Source organism: Tachypleus tridentatus, chromosome 5, assembly GCF_004210375.1.
Source record: "Tachypleus tridentatus isolate NWPU-2018 chromosome 5, ASM421037v1, whole genome shotgun sequence".
Classification (NCBI taxonomy): domain Eukaryota; kingdom Metazoa; phylum Arthropoda; class Merostomata; order Xiphosura; family Limulidae; genus Tachypleus; species Tachypleus tridentatus.
The window spans coordinates 33705084-33721718 of NC_134829.1; the positions used below are offsets into that span (position 1 = coordinate 33705084).

Genomic DNA, 16635 nt, shown 5'->3' on the forward strand with positions numbered 1-16635 from the left:
CTTCTGTTCTCAAAATCTTGTAGTACTAACAAGTGTCAAACAAAGAAATAAAAATCACTGTAATCATTAAAAAAACTTTTAATTCATTAAAAGTATTTTTAGTTGTCTGATATGCTTCAAGATTATTTGGTAAGATTTGCCAAATATTTTATTTTCGCAACCCGTACTTCATTCTACGGCGTCAATACTTTTATAGATGAATGTTAACTGATGAAAAAATTAGAGAAGCGTGACCTCAATACGACTGTTTTATGTGTTTCTAATGTTAATTTATTAGATAATGTGTAACTTATAAAGTTATTAATTCAATATGTTACACATTAAATGTAAAAGGTATGTCATTAAAGAAACCTTTACATGCAATCTTTCCTTTGAAGGTGAGACCTTACACGACCTAGTGGTTAGAGTGCACAATTCTCAGTCTCCAGATCGCAGGTTCAAATTTCCATCACTGAACATGCTCGCTCGTTCAGCCATAAGGGGTTAAATGTGATGTTAAATCGCATTATTCATTGTTAAAAAAGTACCATAAGAGTCGATGGTAGATTGTGTCGACTAGCTGCACTCCTTCTGGTCTATCACTGCCAAGTTAATGATGGCTTGTACATATTGCTCTTGAGCAGCTTTGCATGGATTTTGAAACAAACTACAACCTTTGAAGATGAGTCAATCAACGATCGTTGAAAGAATTTGTTGGTTTTTGCTTTAGAGAAAAGCCACATTGGGCTATTTACGGTATCCATTTTGTTTTGGATTTCATGCGAGGCTAAACGAGAGCTATCTGCACTAGTAATCCCTAATTTAGCAGTAAAAGACTAGAGGAAAGGCAGCTAGATATTACTATCCACTGCCAAGTCTTGGACTACTTTTTTACCAATAAATAGTTGGGTTGACAGTGACTTTATAAAGCCCTTACAGCTGAAAAAGCATGTTTGGTGGGATGGGGATTCTAGTCCTTGACCCTCAGATCGCAAATCATGCTGGGCTGCGTTCACCGCGTTTAATCGAATCTTGGATTTTAACATTGCAGGTCTAAAAATTTACTACACTCCCACCAGGGGACATATTCAAGGTGTATGTTAATTATACATTTTAATTTATCTTGTACTAAGATAAAATTGTAGTTATTTTTTCTTCATTGTTGTTTTAAAAGGATTCTTGTATTCAATGTATTTCAGGTACCTATGAAGTAGCATCACTTACAGAGTCAATTTCATTCTTTTTTAGAAGTTTTAAATTCACTTTTTTGTCAATCTGCGGAAATCGATTTAAAAAGTTTAACTTGAATTACACTACAGTGACTGTTATATGATGTACTGAGTCATTATCATTATTTTCGTAATGTCTAATATTTTACCGTCTGTCTAAAATGTTTTTTTTTCTAAAGCTTGATAAAGCTGTAGTGCTTTAAAACACATGCTTATAGTATAACCTAGACTTGAGCCGTTCTTTCATTGTATTTATGAAAGGTGAAAGTTATATTTTTTACCATCAATCATAATTACTGTTTCACACTTGGCTATATACAGAGGTACTACTTTTGGAGACAAAATGAAATAAATGGTGAAGACATGTAGGGAGGTCTGGGTGACATGAAACCTTTTCGTAATTTTCTCTAAAAATAGTGTACTTTGAAGATACTTACGTCTATTTATACACATTCTAAATATGTTTTATACATGTATAGATACAAGTTAACGGATGAGAATGCACCAGCTACCCTATCTGCCTATGCGCATAAGTATAATATAGATGCACAAGTGACCATTCGTATGTGATTGTTATATATACCAAATATATTTATTATTCCTGAGTGACTTATATCTGCCAACTTTAGCAAGCTAGGGATAATACAAAACATATAGGTAATGCAGTCATTTTCTTGTTAAACAACAAATAAAAACAGAATCCTTATACAAGAGTAATGGACTATTGAGAATATAATATAGTTAACATGCGTTATACTTAGAAATTATGTAGGACCAAAAATTAAGATAACTCACAAAACAGGAAACTCAATAATCCAAACACATCTTAACAGAACGATGATCCATTATGTGTGTTTAAGTATCCATCACTCACAGTTGGCTCTCTTGATTACAGCAAATTTTCGTATTATAACTTTAAACTGTTCGATGATATACATGGACTATTTTATTTTAGGATTTTTGCCCAAGAAAGGGATAAAAATAATAAAATAGGGCACATTTCTACATGTCTGTAAACTTGTTTTTGAATTTAAAGGCACAAGTACTTAATAAATTAATGAGTCAATTATTATTTTCTACAAAGCAGGGTATGCAATTAACATGTGATGAGTTCATTAGGGATTTCATAACAAAAGAAAAGAGTAAATGGAACATTATCTAACATTGTTCTTTATACAATTTTAGTTCCCTTAATGGATATCCTTAATTAATTTAAATAAACGTCAAAATAAGAATCTCTCACGATAGTCACGGATCACTTAGAATGCAATATAGTGGGCATGTTATTTAGAAATTAAGGCAAATTACCAGAGTAACCATTCTTTCTTCAGGTTGCAGAATACTTTCAGAAAATGGTCGAATTTTTGGGTTTCTTGTGAGAATTGTGAATGTTGAAAAATGCTTGAGATAACACAATTACTTATATAAAATGTATCTTGAAACTCATGAAATAAAAAATTATAAATACAAACTTTATTAATATTAAAATATGGGCATATGAAAGTATATGTATACGTATATATATATATATATACACACTGATGTTTCTGACACACATGATTATATATTACCAAAGTTGAAATTTTTGTTTATGCCTTGTTCTTATAATGATTATATTTAAAAAAAAATCTCGAGCCTTGTTTTTGCTTTTATCCACGCTATTCATATTCAGGTAATAAGGGCATTCGTTGAATTGTTATCAAGTTTGTTAGTTAAAGACTGCTTGGAAGTATCAATAAGACAATCTTCTTTAACACTGGGGCCTCTTTCATCAGATGTATTCCATATAGAGGGACTTTGCATTTCAACTTGAGGAGATTCTGGGTTGCTACGTGTCTGCTCATTCTTCTTGGATGATTTTCTAAGATTGAAAAATATATACATTTTCTTTAAAATAAAAATAAAGATGATTACCAAACTTAATTATCAACATTCATTTTTAAATGACAGCTAACATTGTTTATCTACGGTTTTTATAAAATGAGGTTTGCAATAATCCTGCAAATTATTTTCCTTAAAATGATTAGTTAATCCTTACTTTTATAATTGCTTTATAAACCTAGATTTTGTTATCTATGTACCTCAGAAACATGAAATAGGAAATATTTCCGAAGAAACATTTTTTGTTAATCAGAGTAACAACATATTTATAAAGGATTAGTGCCATTGAAATCCTTAAATAAAATATCCTTGAGAAGGTTACAGAAATTTCATATTCATGAATGTCTGTAAACGCTCATGAAAACAAATTAAAAGTAAAAAAAGTAAATAAATATAAACACCCAAATACTGAATGCATCATAGCACAAACAGTTAACATGTTATTTTTTCCTTTCTTTACATGAGGGCTTCAGCAAGTTGATAAACTCAGTCTCTTGGCATACACATACACATAAAAGTTATAGATAGGATTAGTTGAAAGGATGTTTTCCAAGGATTAGAAAAAATTAATTATTACAATTTCAGTTATAAAATAGGTCAAAAGATTAGAGGATTCCATCGAGAAATTCAAAAGAACTTTTAATAAATGGATACAAAAGAAAGAATAATTAATAGAATGCATAACAAAGTTGTGATCACCAACATAGAGGGAAATATGAAAGAAAAATTATGATTTACATGAAATTATAGACGAAAAAGAAAATATGACTGCTTTTGTGTGATTTAACCAATAAGAAAATGCAAATGTAAAGAAGTTTCTGAAGCATCAGTAGGATAATGAAATGACTTTAGAAGAAGAAATGTGAGAAGAAATGATGATATTGGAAACAAAAAGTATTTTTTACGATAATTAAAGAAGGATACAGAAAATGCAAAAAGAGACAGAAATTCAAATGATGATTGTTACAGTGAAGGAAAGATTCTCAAAAGGAAAAGTAGTTCATACTACAGTATGAACAAAAATGGAGAAGAAGTGACAGATACAGTAACAACACTAGACTGAATCCAAGAGGTGCTACTATGTATTAAAAGTCAACACAAGATACAAGGACCAAAAATAAAAGGTTTATAGAGAGAAAAATCAATAGAATAGAATAAATTAGGCATGGAGAAAGAAGAGAAAGATTTTACAAATATCCTTGTTTGAAAAAAAATATGACAGGAGTTCCAAAATTGTTTAGGTAACCAGGATCAGTATTTGTTTTTGAAAATTGTCTAATAGAAAATAATTTGTAAGAAAATAATATATGATTATGAACAAAAGGATTAATATTTATTCTCACAAATAAGCTTAATAAAATACAATTGACAGAAAATAAGTAATTTACTAGGAAATTAAGACTCAGAGAGTATCTTCATAATGTTTCAAATAAACATGGATGCCTAGTAAAAGTAGAATTGTATTTGACCTCATAAAAATGATAAATCGTAAACTAAAGTGAACTTGTAAAGAAATTGATTTACATTCTGTTACAAAAAACAAAGAAAATAATTTGAATTTAAAGAAACGATGATCACTTAAGAAACTTGGATGCCCTAACTTGATTTTATTTTCATCAAGCAAATATCGATGGACTATGGTTAATTATAACTCAACAATTTTATAACCACATACTTTATGAGGATTTAAGTAATATCAAAATTTGAGAAAGAATGGGATATTTAAACAACTTGAGATACATTAATTTCAATGTATTTAATTTAATTTAATGAATTTTGTTGAAGAAATCAACAATGAGATCGATGAAAATATCTTATTTCTAATAAGTTGTGAGATTTTGTATTTTTATTACTCCCGAAAACCTATACATCGAACTATATTAATAAAATATTGTTTGAAACATTGTTTGTTTGTTTTGGAATTTCGCACAAAGCTACTCGAGGGCTATCTGTGCTAGCCGTCCCTAATTTAGCAGTGTAAGACTAGAGGGAAGGCAGCTAGTCATCACTACCCACCGCCAACTCTTGGGCTACTCTTTTACCACACAAAGCTACTCGAGGGCTATCTGTGCTAGCCGTCCCTAATTTAGCAGTGTAAGACTAGAGGGAAGGCAGCTAGTCATCACTACCCACCGCCAACTCTTGGGCTACTCTTTTACCAACGAATAGTGGGATTGACCGTCACATTATACACCCCCACGGCTGGGAGGGCAAGCATGTTTAGCGCGACGCGGGCGCGAACCCGCGACCCTCGGATTACGAGTCGTACGCCTTACGCGCTTGGCCATGCCAGGCCATGTTTGAAACAAGAAGCGACTATTTTAAAAATACAGTCTGCAGGAAGTAATATAAACTATGGAAGATTTAAAGTGATCTCTTGGACGTAATATTAAAAAGTGTTTTACGTCATAATCTGAATATTATCAAGGATGTTCTGAATTTTTTGAAAAATTGCTAAAAAATTAGAAGAAAATTATAGTTTTGTTTCTTAGATGTAGTAGATCTATACCCAAGTGTTAAAGTTTTGTGGATCAGTACAAAGAATTAATTCATTCTAGGTGTAATAAAGGTTCAGATCTAATCTTATTTATTATTATTGTCATTATTATTATTTTTTTGTTACTTATGACGAACAAATGTTCCATGAAATTAATGGTGTAAGAATGGGTAAAATGTGCTCCAATTAAAAAAAATCACCGAGATTTTTAAAAGTATAATTATTTAATATGTTACCTAATTATCCTGAATAGGATTTTGAAGATTACATAAGGAGTTCGGAGAAGATTTCTAAATTATTAGTTTATGGTATGGAAATATACACAAGATATAATATGTCTGAAGGGATTTTAAATTTGATAATTAAGAACATTATGTTTGCATTTAAAATAAATAAGAATACCTTATCATCAGGAGCATCAACAGGTCCACGGGTAAATATCTTTGTCACCTTTCTATCTTTTTTTTTTAAGCATTTGTAAAAAATTTATTGAAAAGAAGATCCTAAATTTGAACAGCAACGAACTAATAAACAAGGCAAAGATCATAACAGCAGCTGCTTTTAGCTCACAGTATAAGTGCAAAAATGTTAATAGAGTAACAATGAACATCTATTAAATCTATACTAAGTATTATTCGAATTATTATTTCAATTATTCTTACTGTATGAAACATCTATATGCAAAGAAAAGCCATAAACTATGTCTTTTATGATTAAATGGAAATATAGCCTGAAGGTGCTTTGCGATCTTTACAACATAACCCCTGGATAGGTGTTCCTTTTCTCTTCTTCCCTGCCAGCAGACCCGTTTATTGTGTTTAAATTTGCTAGTGACAAAATTGTAACCGATACGTTTTTACTCAGCTTGTAAACAATTTTTTGTAATAATTTCCAAAACAAAATAAAATATTCGAGTAAATCTTGCAATAAGACTATGACACTTAGTTTATCAAGAAAAAAAACGAGAGTTTATAGATTACTAGAGCTAAAACATATTTCAGTTCAGCACTGGTTGGTGGGTTTGGTGTTTTATGGAACAAAGTTTAGTTGTTGAATTAAAATCATAAATAGCTTTACATCCAAACTTTATACCGAGTTTAAAACAGTAAGAGAGAAACTACAGCAACACAAGTTATAAAGGACTTTCCGTGGCATAATTTTAATTATCATAACTCGCCAGGATGAGTAACGGGTGAGTTCAAACATCAGCGTTAGCCACTTGAATATGGCCTTTCCAGTACAGTTATTTGATGTCACGGCCGTTTTCAGAAAGTAAATACAAGTTTTAAAAGACTTCATGTAGCATGAATTTAATTATAATAACTCGTTAGGATGACTAACGGGTAAGTTCAAACATCAGGGTGTGCATGTATTTTCTTACGGCAAAGCCACATTAGGCTATCTGCTGAGTCAACCGAGGGGAATCGAAACCCCGATTTTATCGTTGTAAATCCGTAGACTTACCGCTGTACCAGTGGGAGATCAAACATCAGCGTTTGACACCTGAAGTTGACCTTTCCAGTCCTGGTTTCGAGTTATTTGACGTTACAGTCATTTTCCAGTTTCAAATCGAACCATCTGTGCTTTAATTCTTAAAAAGGAATAACATTAAAAATGTCAAATTTATAAATTAAAAATCATAAATAGCATTAAAAAGATTGATGGCCTTTAAAAAACTAAACATTTCTAAGGTGGACAGTGACACCATCTCCAATAACACTGTCTAACGTTACGGATAAACTTTGGGAGAAAACATGTTGAAAATGGTGCTGTCGTTGAGAGTCGTAACGACGACAACACAGTAAAATGTGGCTTATAGTCAGTGATGTCGAGAAACCCACTTGTTGAGAAATTTATATGCAAAAACGGCTCGTTTGGGTTGAGAAGATATTTTACATAGAAGAGCGAACAACGTTTCGACCTTCTTCGGTCATCGTCAGGTTCACGCTTATAGTGATCTGAGTGCTACACAAACAACACATTGATGCATCAGTCCCAGATAAAAGAAAACGATAAGTTAAAAACTCTGACCAATGCTTCGTCTAGTTAGAACAATTTCTTTCTGATCCTTACAGAAGCAAGATGGTCAAAGTACAGCATGGGGTTTCATTTGGAAAAGCTTGTTTTCACGTTGCTCACTCCAAGTCGACTGAAAACTGGCACGGAGCCGAGCCTTGAATACAGGATCATAGCCAATGTATGGAATAGGCATAGTTAGTGATAGTGCCAGGGAAAATGCGATGTCGGCAAGCCAGTTACCGCGAATACCAACCATGGCCTGGTATCCAGAAAAATGGATAGAAGTAGATGTTAAAGAGAAATGAACCAGTCGGTTTTGAATATCGGCGAGAAAATGGTGAGAACTAACTGAAGAGATTCCAGGGCCAGTAGAGAACTAAGCGAGTCAGTATAAATAGTGCAATTTGAGTACTGCTTAGCTTCTATGTAATCCAGAGCAAGAGAAATGGCATACAGTTCAGCAGTGAACACAGAAACTGTAGAGGGGATTCTGTGCGCAACCACCAAACCACAACAAATCATGGCAGAGCCCAAACAGTCACCTGATTTCGAATCGTCTGTATAAATAGGAATGAAAGGATGGTTCGAAAGATCTTCAGCAAATAAGAGGGTGTTTCCAATCGGGAGTATCAGCTTTTCTTAGATGACTTAAAGAAAGGTCACACTTGGGGATTGTAATAAGCCATGGTGGAATGAGATGACCAATGAATACAGCAATGTTATCCAAGGACAGACCCAATTCATTCATCTGCGCCTGGATACGAAGGCCAAAAGGAGCAATGGCAGATCGTCTGTTCTGAAAAATCATGGCCCACTAAGACAGAAAAATACAACCTCAATGGGATGCTTTGGTGAGGATCGAAGTTTTAAAGCATACAGTAAAGACAGTTGCAAACAGAGGGTCGAAGTTTCAAAGCATACAGTAAAGATAGTTGCAAACAGAGGATCGAAGTTTCAAAGCATACAGTAAAGACAGTTGCAAACAGAGGATCGAAGTTTCAAAGCATACAGTAAAGACAGTTGCAAACAGAGGATCGAAGTTTCAAAGCATACAGTAAAGACAGTTGGAAACAGAGGATCGAAGTTTCAAAGCATACAGTAAAGACAGTGGGAAACAGTCCGGTGTGGAGGAGGTTCACGAGACCCTGTATAAACTCTGAACTGGGGAAGTGCAGAGCTGAAGTTCTTGATGATGAATGGGATCCAGCGTCTGCAGAGCTGAAGTTCTTGATGATGAATGGGATCCAGCATCTTCAAGGTCAGTGATCCAGAGTCTAGTTTCGATCGAATAAAAGCACGATATATCTTTAACATAGAACATCGATCCGCTCCCCAAGTGGTGGAAAAGAGGACATGATGTTCAGCGCTCTTGCACATTTGATTCGTCGCTGCTTGATGTGTGGTAGAAAGATCAGCTTTTGGTCAAAGATAAGTTCCAAGAACTTTGTCTCAGGGACTTAGTTCAGTATCACTATCTAGAACGATGTTTGGAAATTTCTAAGAATAACTTTATTAATAAAAAACGTTTAGAAATAAAGATGAGTAAAACAAAAGAGAAGAAAATATGTTTTGTAGTTACTCATTGTTCAAAATACCTATTGAGGGTGTGTGTTTTTCGTATAGAAAAGCCACAAAGGGATATCTGCTCAGCCCACCGAGGGGAATCGAACCGCTGATTTTAGCGTTGTAAATCCGGAGACATACCGCTGTACTAGCGGGGAGCTATACCTATTGCAATTTCATTTATTTATAAACAATTGAAACAAAGAGAACAATCGGAAAGTTGTTTTGAAAAATAATAAAACTATTTTATCAATCAGACATCTTAAAGATTTGATAGATTATTAAATATGTCTAACAAAGAAATTTTTGTAAGATATGACAGTTGTGAAAGAAAGAACTACTTTACATAACTTAAGTTATAAACTGCAAGAAAAAAATATAAATGATTTTTTTTCCTATTAATAATATATTTGAATTGCTAGAAAGGCAATATGTCTTCTAGAATGCATAAAGCATGGTGAATTGTATGACAGTATGAAAGGCGATTTAAGATAAATCCTATGTAGAGATTTCCTAAGAAATAGTCATTATATGCCAGCAAACAAAATTATATTTTTGCGTGATCCTTTTAGGCATGTAATACACGAAATGAATATTAATTTTTGAAAATTTTCATAAATTTTAACACCACTTCAAAAAAAGAGGTAAATGAGCAGAAATAACAGAAGTTGATTAAAATTAGTAGGAGTTTTGAAATGGTGAAAACTATTACTAAGTTTGTTTGTTTCTGAATTTCGCACAAAGCTACTCGAGGGCTATCTGTGCTAGCCGTCCCAAATTTAGCAGTGTAAGACTAGAGGGAAGGCAGCTAGTCATCACCACCTACCGTCAACTCTTGTGCTACTCTTTTACCAACGAATGGTGGGATTGACCATTACATTATAACGCCCCCACGGCTGGGAGGGCCAGCATGTTTGGCGCGACAGGGATGCGAACCCATGACCCTCAGATTACGAGTCGCACGCCTTAACACGCTTGGCCATGCCAGGCCAACTATTACTAAGAATCACAGTAAGAACAATAAAGTGCATAAAAGACATTTTTGCACTAAATTATTGAAAATTATAAAAATAAAAATTTAGTTTCTAAAATAACGGGAGAAATTATCACCAAGATAAAATTTTAATCAAATGAAAATTAATAAAGAAATAAAAAGGAGGTGAAACTATATTTGATAACCATACACTAATTTGAGTATATTTAAGTGTGCTCAATTTATATAAGGATTATATTTTCTGTTTGTACATTTGGAAAAATATGTAATTTATGTTATTTACACTTAGTAGAAAAGCATCATTTAAATGTTTTTGTAATAGGTTATCTGTAAAAGTGCATCCTGAAGAATGATCCTTCAGCTCACAAAACCAGTAGAAACTAATAAAGAAGAAACAATTGAATCTGATGATAGTTCCATGGGTAAACAAACCAGCTCTGAAGACACTCAAGTTACAAACTAATCCTAAAGAATATCCGGTTATTATACAAACTGATTCTAATGATAGTCTCACACTTCAATGTGTAAATAAACCGACTCCGAAGAAGTTCCCATTGATATATACTGATTAGTCATTGGATGATGTGAACTCAGTCATGAATTTTCTGAATAATATATCCAAGATAAATAATAGGATAACCAAACACTTAATGATTGATAAAGGACAACTAGTTTATCTCTCAGGTAATAGAAATTTGTAAAAAAATAGTTCCCAGCTGTTGGGTGTAACATCATTTGCTGGAAGCCTTTCACTCGTATAAAAGCCCAGATCATTATAGTTTTTGTGTATTAAAAAGTCATGAAATAAAGCTTTGGTTATTGTAGTTTCAGTGTATAATAAAACAAGGTACTTACTGCTTATTTACACTATATTAAAAATAAAATAATTAGATTTGAGAACTCTAACAGACTAATTTCCGCACATCAGCAAGTCAACTCCTGCAAGCAAGTTATAGTTCCAAATAGGTAATTTTTTTTAGATTAAAAAAATGCAAGGTTGGAAGAGGAAGCATCCTTTTACGTTTCTGCACAGAAGGTGAATTCAAGGATTCATGGCTCACAGCCTGTTACACTAAAACAGAGATGGTCAAATTTTCCTATTCGACCAGATGGAGGCCCGGCATGGCTAGGCGTGTTAAGTCGTTCGACTCGTAATCCGAGGGTCGCGGGTTCGAATCCCGGTCGCACCAAACATGCTCGCCCTTCCAGCCGTGGGGGCGTTATAATGTGACGGTCAATCCCACTATTCTCTGGTAAAAGAGTAGCCCAAGAGTAGCCCACCGGTGGGTGGTGATGACTAACTGCCTTCCCTCTAGTTTTACACTGCTAAATTAGGGACGGCTAGCGCAGATAGCCCTCGAGTAGCTTTGCGCGAAATTCGAAAGAAAACAAATCGACCAGACAGGGAGCGGCCCAAGATTTTGCAGTAGCTCTAGTCATTTGGTTAAAAATTGGCCTTTGTGTAGCTTTTGATGAAATTTTACAGCAAATGAACAAGTGTAACCTTTTGAAATGTTAGTTAGAGGCCACATAATTTTGTTTTCTTATAGTTATTAGAAGATTTCAATCATTTCACGTTATTTTGTTTGCTAAATAAAACTTCTACATAATATTTAAACATTCATCAATAAATGTTTAATAAATTGTATAAAAATGTTTTATCATGATTTACATTCTTCTTCACTTTTTTTGAACTTTAATTATTAAAATACTTGAACTTTGATTGGGATTTTTTTCTTTTTTGCACGAAATTAGTCATCAGAATGTTAAATAAATGTATTATCTCATGCATGATGATATAAATGTTTGTTTTATTCGTCAAAATATAAACGTTGGTTTAATACAACTCCTGGTTTCATGATTTTGATAAATTTCAGATATGTTTAAGAGCAAATCAACATCTACTTCTTCTACGTCACATGACAACTGACACGAGAAGATAAAACTAGTAACACCACTGATAAACTATCACTAGTCAATACAGAATTACTTTTGCATTTAGTATAAAGCCAACAGTTTTAGCTTTTAGGGCAAGTAAACATGGTACTTACCTTTTCACACAGCTCCAAAATTTCATGTTTTTTCCAAATTCTTCACCATCTTTAACAGTTTGTGGTAAGTGAGTATTTAAGGTTTCAGGTAGAAATGCAACTGCTGTTGCCCCAGCAACAGACATAATTCCCATAATTATAATTGGCACCGCTCTACCATATAATTCACTCTGTGAAAAAATAAAAAATAGGTTTAACGAAAAACTTACTAGTTATGCAGTAAATTTGTACTTCATGTTAGGTTCTTTCATAACTTTCCTTTTTTTTTTCTTTCTCTATTTTCTAAATACTGCATATATGAAAGCTTCTGTTAGTTATTTGTTATTTTCTACATACTGCATATATGAAAGCTTCTGTTAGTTGTTATTTAACTCTTTCATTGACAAAACATTTACAGTGTGACAGCTTTATTTTAAGACACGCAAGTAGCATTGTTTAATTACTTATATTTTGCTTATTGTTTATTACAACAACAAGAAATGATAATTACTAGAAATATTTCATAAAGGTTTACGTTATCATACTATGATGGTTGATGTTATTGCAAAGCTATATATAATGCACTCTGTCAATCACAGAAAATTGAATCTTGAATTGCAGCTTTGCAAGCCCATAAATTTACTGCTGACCTGCTAAGGGACTTCTCAAAATATAATAAATAATTACCTGTGAATTTATTTACAAAATATATAAGTGATATATAACATTTGTGGTATTAATTACACAATTATTTTTCAAAACATTTACTTATTACCACACTTTTCAAGGCTAAAATAAAGACTGTACATTGTGTTCCATACTGTGTCTTCAATAATTACACGACGTAACAAAAGTTTTACTTTTTATTGTTCCTGGGCAGAAAGTGTTATTTCCCAATTGCTTATGCCTAAAGTAAATGGAAAAGACCTATTTTTCTCTTGAAATTTTGCTTTTGTGACCTGGGTAATGAAATTTTCAAATTTACCAATTTTCCAGAACATTCTAGGTAGATTCAGTGCTGAGTAGCTGATAGAGAATTTTCTCGAACTTACAAGAATTTAAAAACTTTCTAGAATGTTGTAGAACTTACGAGAATTTATGAACCTTTTAGAATTTTCTAGAACTTTTCATAGTTATAACTGCCTAAGTGAACACATAGACCTATCGGATTTTATCAGAGATAGCATCAAGAAGCTGCAAGCATTCTCCAGACGCATTCTGCCATGTATGTAGCCAGTTTATCAAGACAAGAGTGAAAAAGTACTCTGTTACAGCATCTGATAAAATGTGTGAAGCCTACAAGGCCTAATTTCGGCATGCCTGTCGGGGATCAAGACAAACTCTGGACATCTCATTTTACCTGCGGGCACTGCAAAAAAAACAAAAAAACTCTAGAAGGTAAGACGGACAATTTTTGCTTGAATCGTAATATTTTATATTATACAAATTTTAGACCTTTCAAGATTTAGATATATATATATATATTTATTTATTTTTTAATTTCTAATAGTATAGAAAAAATTTCACATATAAAATATTTTGCATGAACCTCTTACACATTAGTTGTGGATGAAATAAATTTATTCTTCACAATAACAATTTTACTTTGCTCTTTTGCAGGATGGTACAGAGGGGAAAAGAGAGCCATAAAGTTCGCTATTCCAAGAATTTGGCGTAAACCCACTGACCACTCAAGCAATTGCTACTTCTGCATGATGGACCCTTCTAAATGTCAGGCTGGCAAGAATGCATCCGCTATCATGTATCCGGACCTTCCATCATTCATCGCCTCAGTGTTACACTGCCCTGAGCTCCTTGTATCCACTCCGCCAGAAAGAAAGCAGCCATTCTCAGAAGAGAGCAGCAAATCAGAAGAGGAGGTAGACATTGAAGATCCAGATTACAATTTCAGAGGTGCAGCTGGTGAAAGAAACCTATACTACCCCAACCAAAGAGACCTCAATGACTTGATAAGAGATCTTGGTTTAACAAAGTTGAATGTCGAGCTTTTGACATCTAAGCGCAAGGAGTGGAATTTGTGAGATGAAAGTGTTCATGTCGCAAGTCACTTCTAAACATTTTTGTTCATTTTTGTATAACTTTAGTATGAATACATGTAAATCTTGATTCATATGTTGTTTTATTTAGACCTTATGTAAATGAAAATGTGCAAATTTGCCCGTTTTTTACACAGAAAATAGGTTGATTTCTAAATTTCATTATGCAGGTCACAAAAGCAAAGATTGAAGGGAATAATGGCCATTTTCTGTACTTTTACAACATAAGCAATTAAGAAATAATACATACTATCCAGGAACAAAATTTGTGTTACATAGTGGTATACATGCAGTGCCACATTTCTTATTCTTATATATCCTTCTATGTTGAATTTAAATGCTGCAAAGAAAAAAACATTTATTGGAACTTAATGTGTATTTAAAAATCCTGAAAATAAAAATTAAACTTTTTCTCCTAGAACAATATTTTGAACAAAGATTTTTGACATATGTGCTCTAACAACTATTCCAGCTCTTTGAAATAAAAATAAAAATATGGCACTGTCTAAATAATTATTGTAGACACTGTAATAAATATTTAAGCAATTATTTCCAAACTTTTAAAACTAATGTGCATTATTTATTATTTTTTTAAAACTAATTACAAAATTGATTTTATTGGATATTGATTTCTTTGAATTTTTATCTGTTTTCACAGCTTTTAAATCTGTCGCTGCCATGAAGATATATGAGATAGAATATATAAATTTCATATTTGATTTGGAAAGGGTGTGATACCTACTAGGTATAGGATATGTGGTGCTGCAATAAGACCTACACTGGATACCACGGATCCTATGGCCATGGCTGAACCTCTCAAAACTGTGGGGAACAACTCTCCAGCATAAACATAGATTACGGCGAAGGAAGCCGCTATTCCAAACTTTCCAATGTTTGAAAGAATTACTGGACCCCAAACATTATCTGAAGGAGAAAAGACGATATTGAACTACCATAACTGTTTATAAGCTTCATTTTAGATAGAAGGCTTTCGAAACTGGTATACAACCTGGTTTTCAATTTACTCTTGTAGCTTCCTTTGAACAAAATTCACAAATACTTACTTATTATACACACACACACACTCAAAGAATTAGAAGCAAAACCACTGATTCAATAATAAAAAAAAAGTTATGTGTTCTAACTTGAGTAGAAGTTCAAGTACTGTAAAGTTGTCTAGTGTTTGACGCATTCTATGACATATATCTAACACACTGTTTACGTTGTATAGTATTTTACACATTCTGTGATATATATCTAACACACTGTTTACGTTGTATAGTATTTTACACATTCTGTGATATATATCCAGTAACTGGGTTTATTTTCAACAGTGTTCCAACACTTGCTCCTTCCAACATCAAAACAAGTGTCTCTTACATATAACGACTTCTTCATCATTACTACAAGATCTTCAGACCTTGAACTTCTGTTTACTCATAGCGAAAGACCTTCCGGATCTTAATGTCTTACAAACATCCTTTCGTCTAATGTTATTATACATAGCTACACTTTTAACAATCAGCCGTTTGTTAATAATAATTATAACTTCATGTCTCGTGCTACTTTCATAAAATGTTCGATAATATTTACTTTTTTCCGGTTACTACTTTACAAAATATTTGAAGTAAATTAGTTATTGAAGTTACTGTAGCATTAGTTAATAAATATCACTATAATATTACTTCAAGATTTCGCTTAAGATGGAATAAGTGTATTCCTAAGGGTTCAAAGCTCCAATAAACAAATATATTTTTCGTACTGTCAACCGTCTTCATTTTCTCGTTCGTGAACCCGTTGCTAATGTCTTCATGAATATAAACACACATGTAAAACTGCATGTGTTATAATGAGAACTAGATAATCAAAAATTATGGTTAAAAATATTTGTGCAAGTTTTATAAATAAACTGGATACTAATTATTCATTTCTCAATTGTGTATATTACAATTATACGTATGTATATTTTTAATTACTATTTTATACCTTATTATACAATACAAGGCAGACATATTACCATTTGAATATTTCAATGCAAGTACCGTATTGTACTACAGGTTTAATAAACATACACAGCTTTCTGAAGAGAATTTAACTGTCACAACTTAAATGAAAATAGGAATAATTTTATTTGCTAGAATTAACTTTTCTGTATGGTTTGTTTTCTTTGTTGCCAAGTGCAAAGCTACACAATGAGCCATGAGTGCTGAAACCTGATTTTTAACGTTTGAAGCTTTCAAACTTATTGCTGATCCAGGGACTTTTCGGTCAGTACGGTGTAGAACAATAGGGCACTTGTCCATCCACACTGTATTAAGAATTTGGCCAATTATTGCATTGGAATAGGTTATAGTTGTACTAAGGATAAAGGTTTGCTGTTAACCTG

General features: G+C 32.8%; 1 protein-coding gene and 1 long non-coding RNA gene across 3 annotated transcripts in view; one reads left to right on the top strand and one right to left on the bottom strand.

Moving 5' to 3' along the window:
* Positions 1-2659: 2659 nt before the first annotated feature.
* LOC143250888 (organic cation transporter 1-like) overlaps positions 2660-16635 on the bottom strand; it is a 41616-nt gene continuing 27640 nt past the window's right edge. For both annotated transcript variants that reach the window (XM_076502045.1, XM_076502044.1), the window contains 3 exons: positions 14992-15173; positions 12214-12383; positions 2660-3069 (listed from right to left, as the gene is read on the bottom strand). In XM_076502045.1, coding sequence (XP_076358160.1) covers positions 2877-3069; positions 12214-12383; positions 14992-15173 — 545 coding nt within the window. In that variant the 3' untranslated portion in view covers positions 2660-2876. The remainder of the gene's footprint in view (positions 3070-12213; positions 12384-14991; positions 15174-16635) is intronic.
* Positions 11824-16017, top strand: LOC143250890 (uncharacterized). Its single transcript, XR_013028423.1, has 2 exons — positions 11824-12277; positions 14908-16017. It is a non-coding gene; the product is annotated as an uncharacterized LOC143250890 (long non-coding RNA).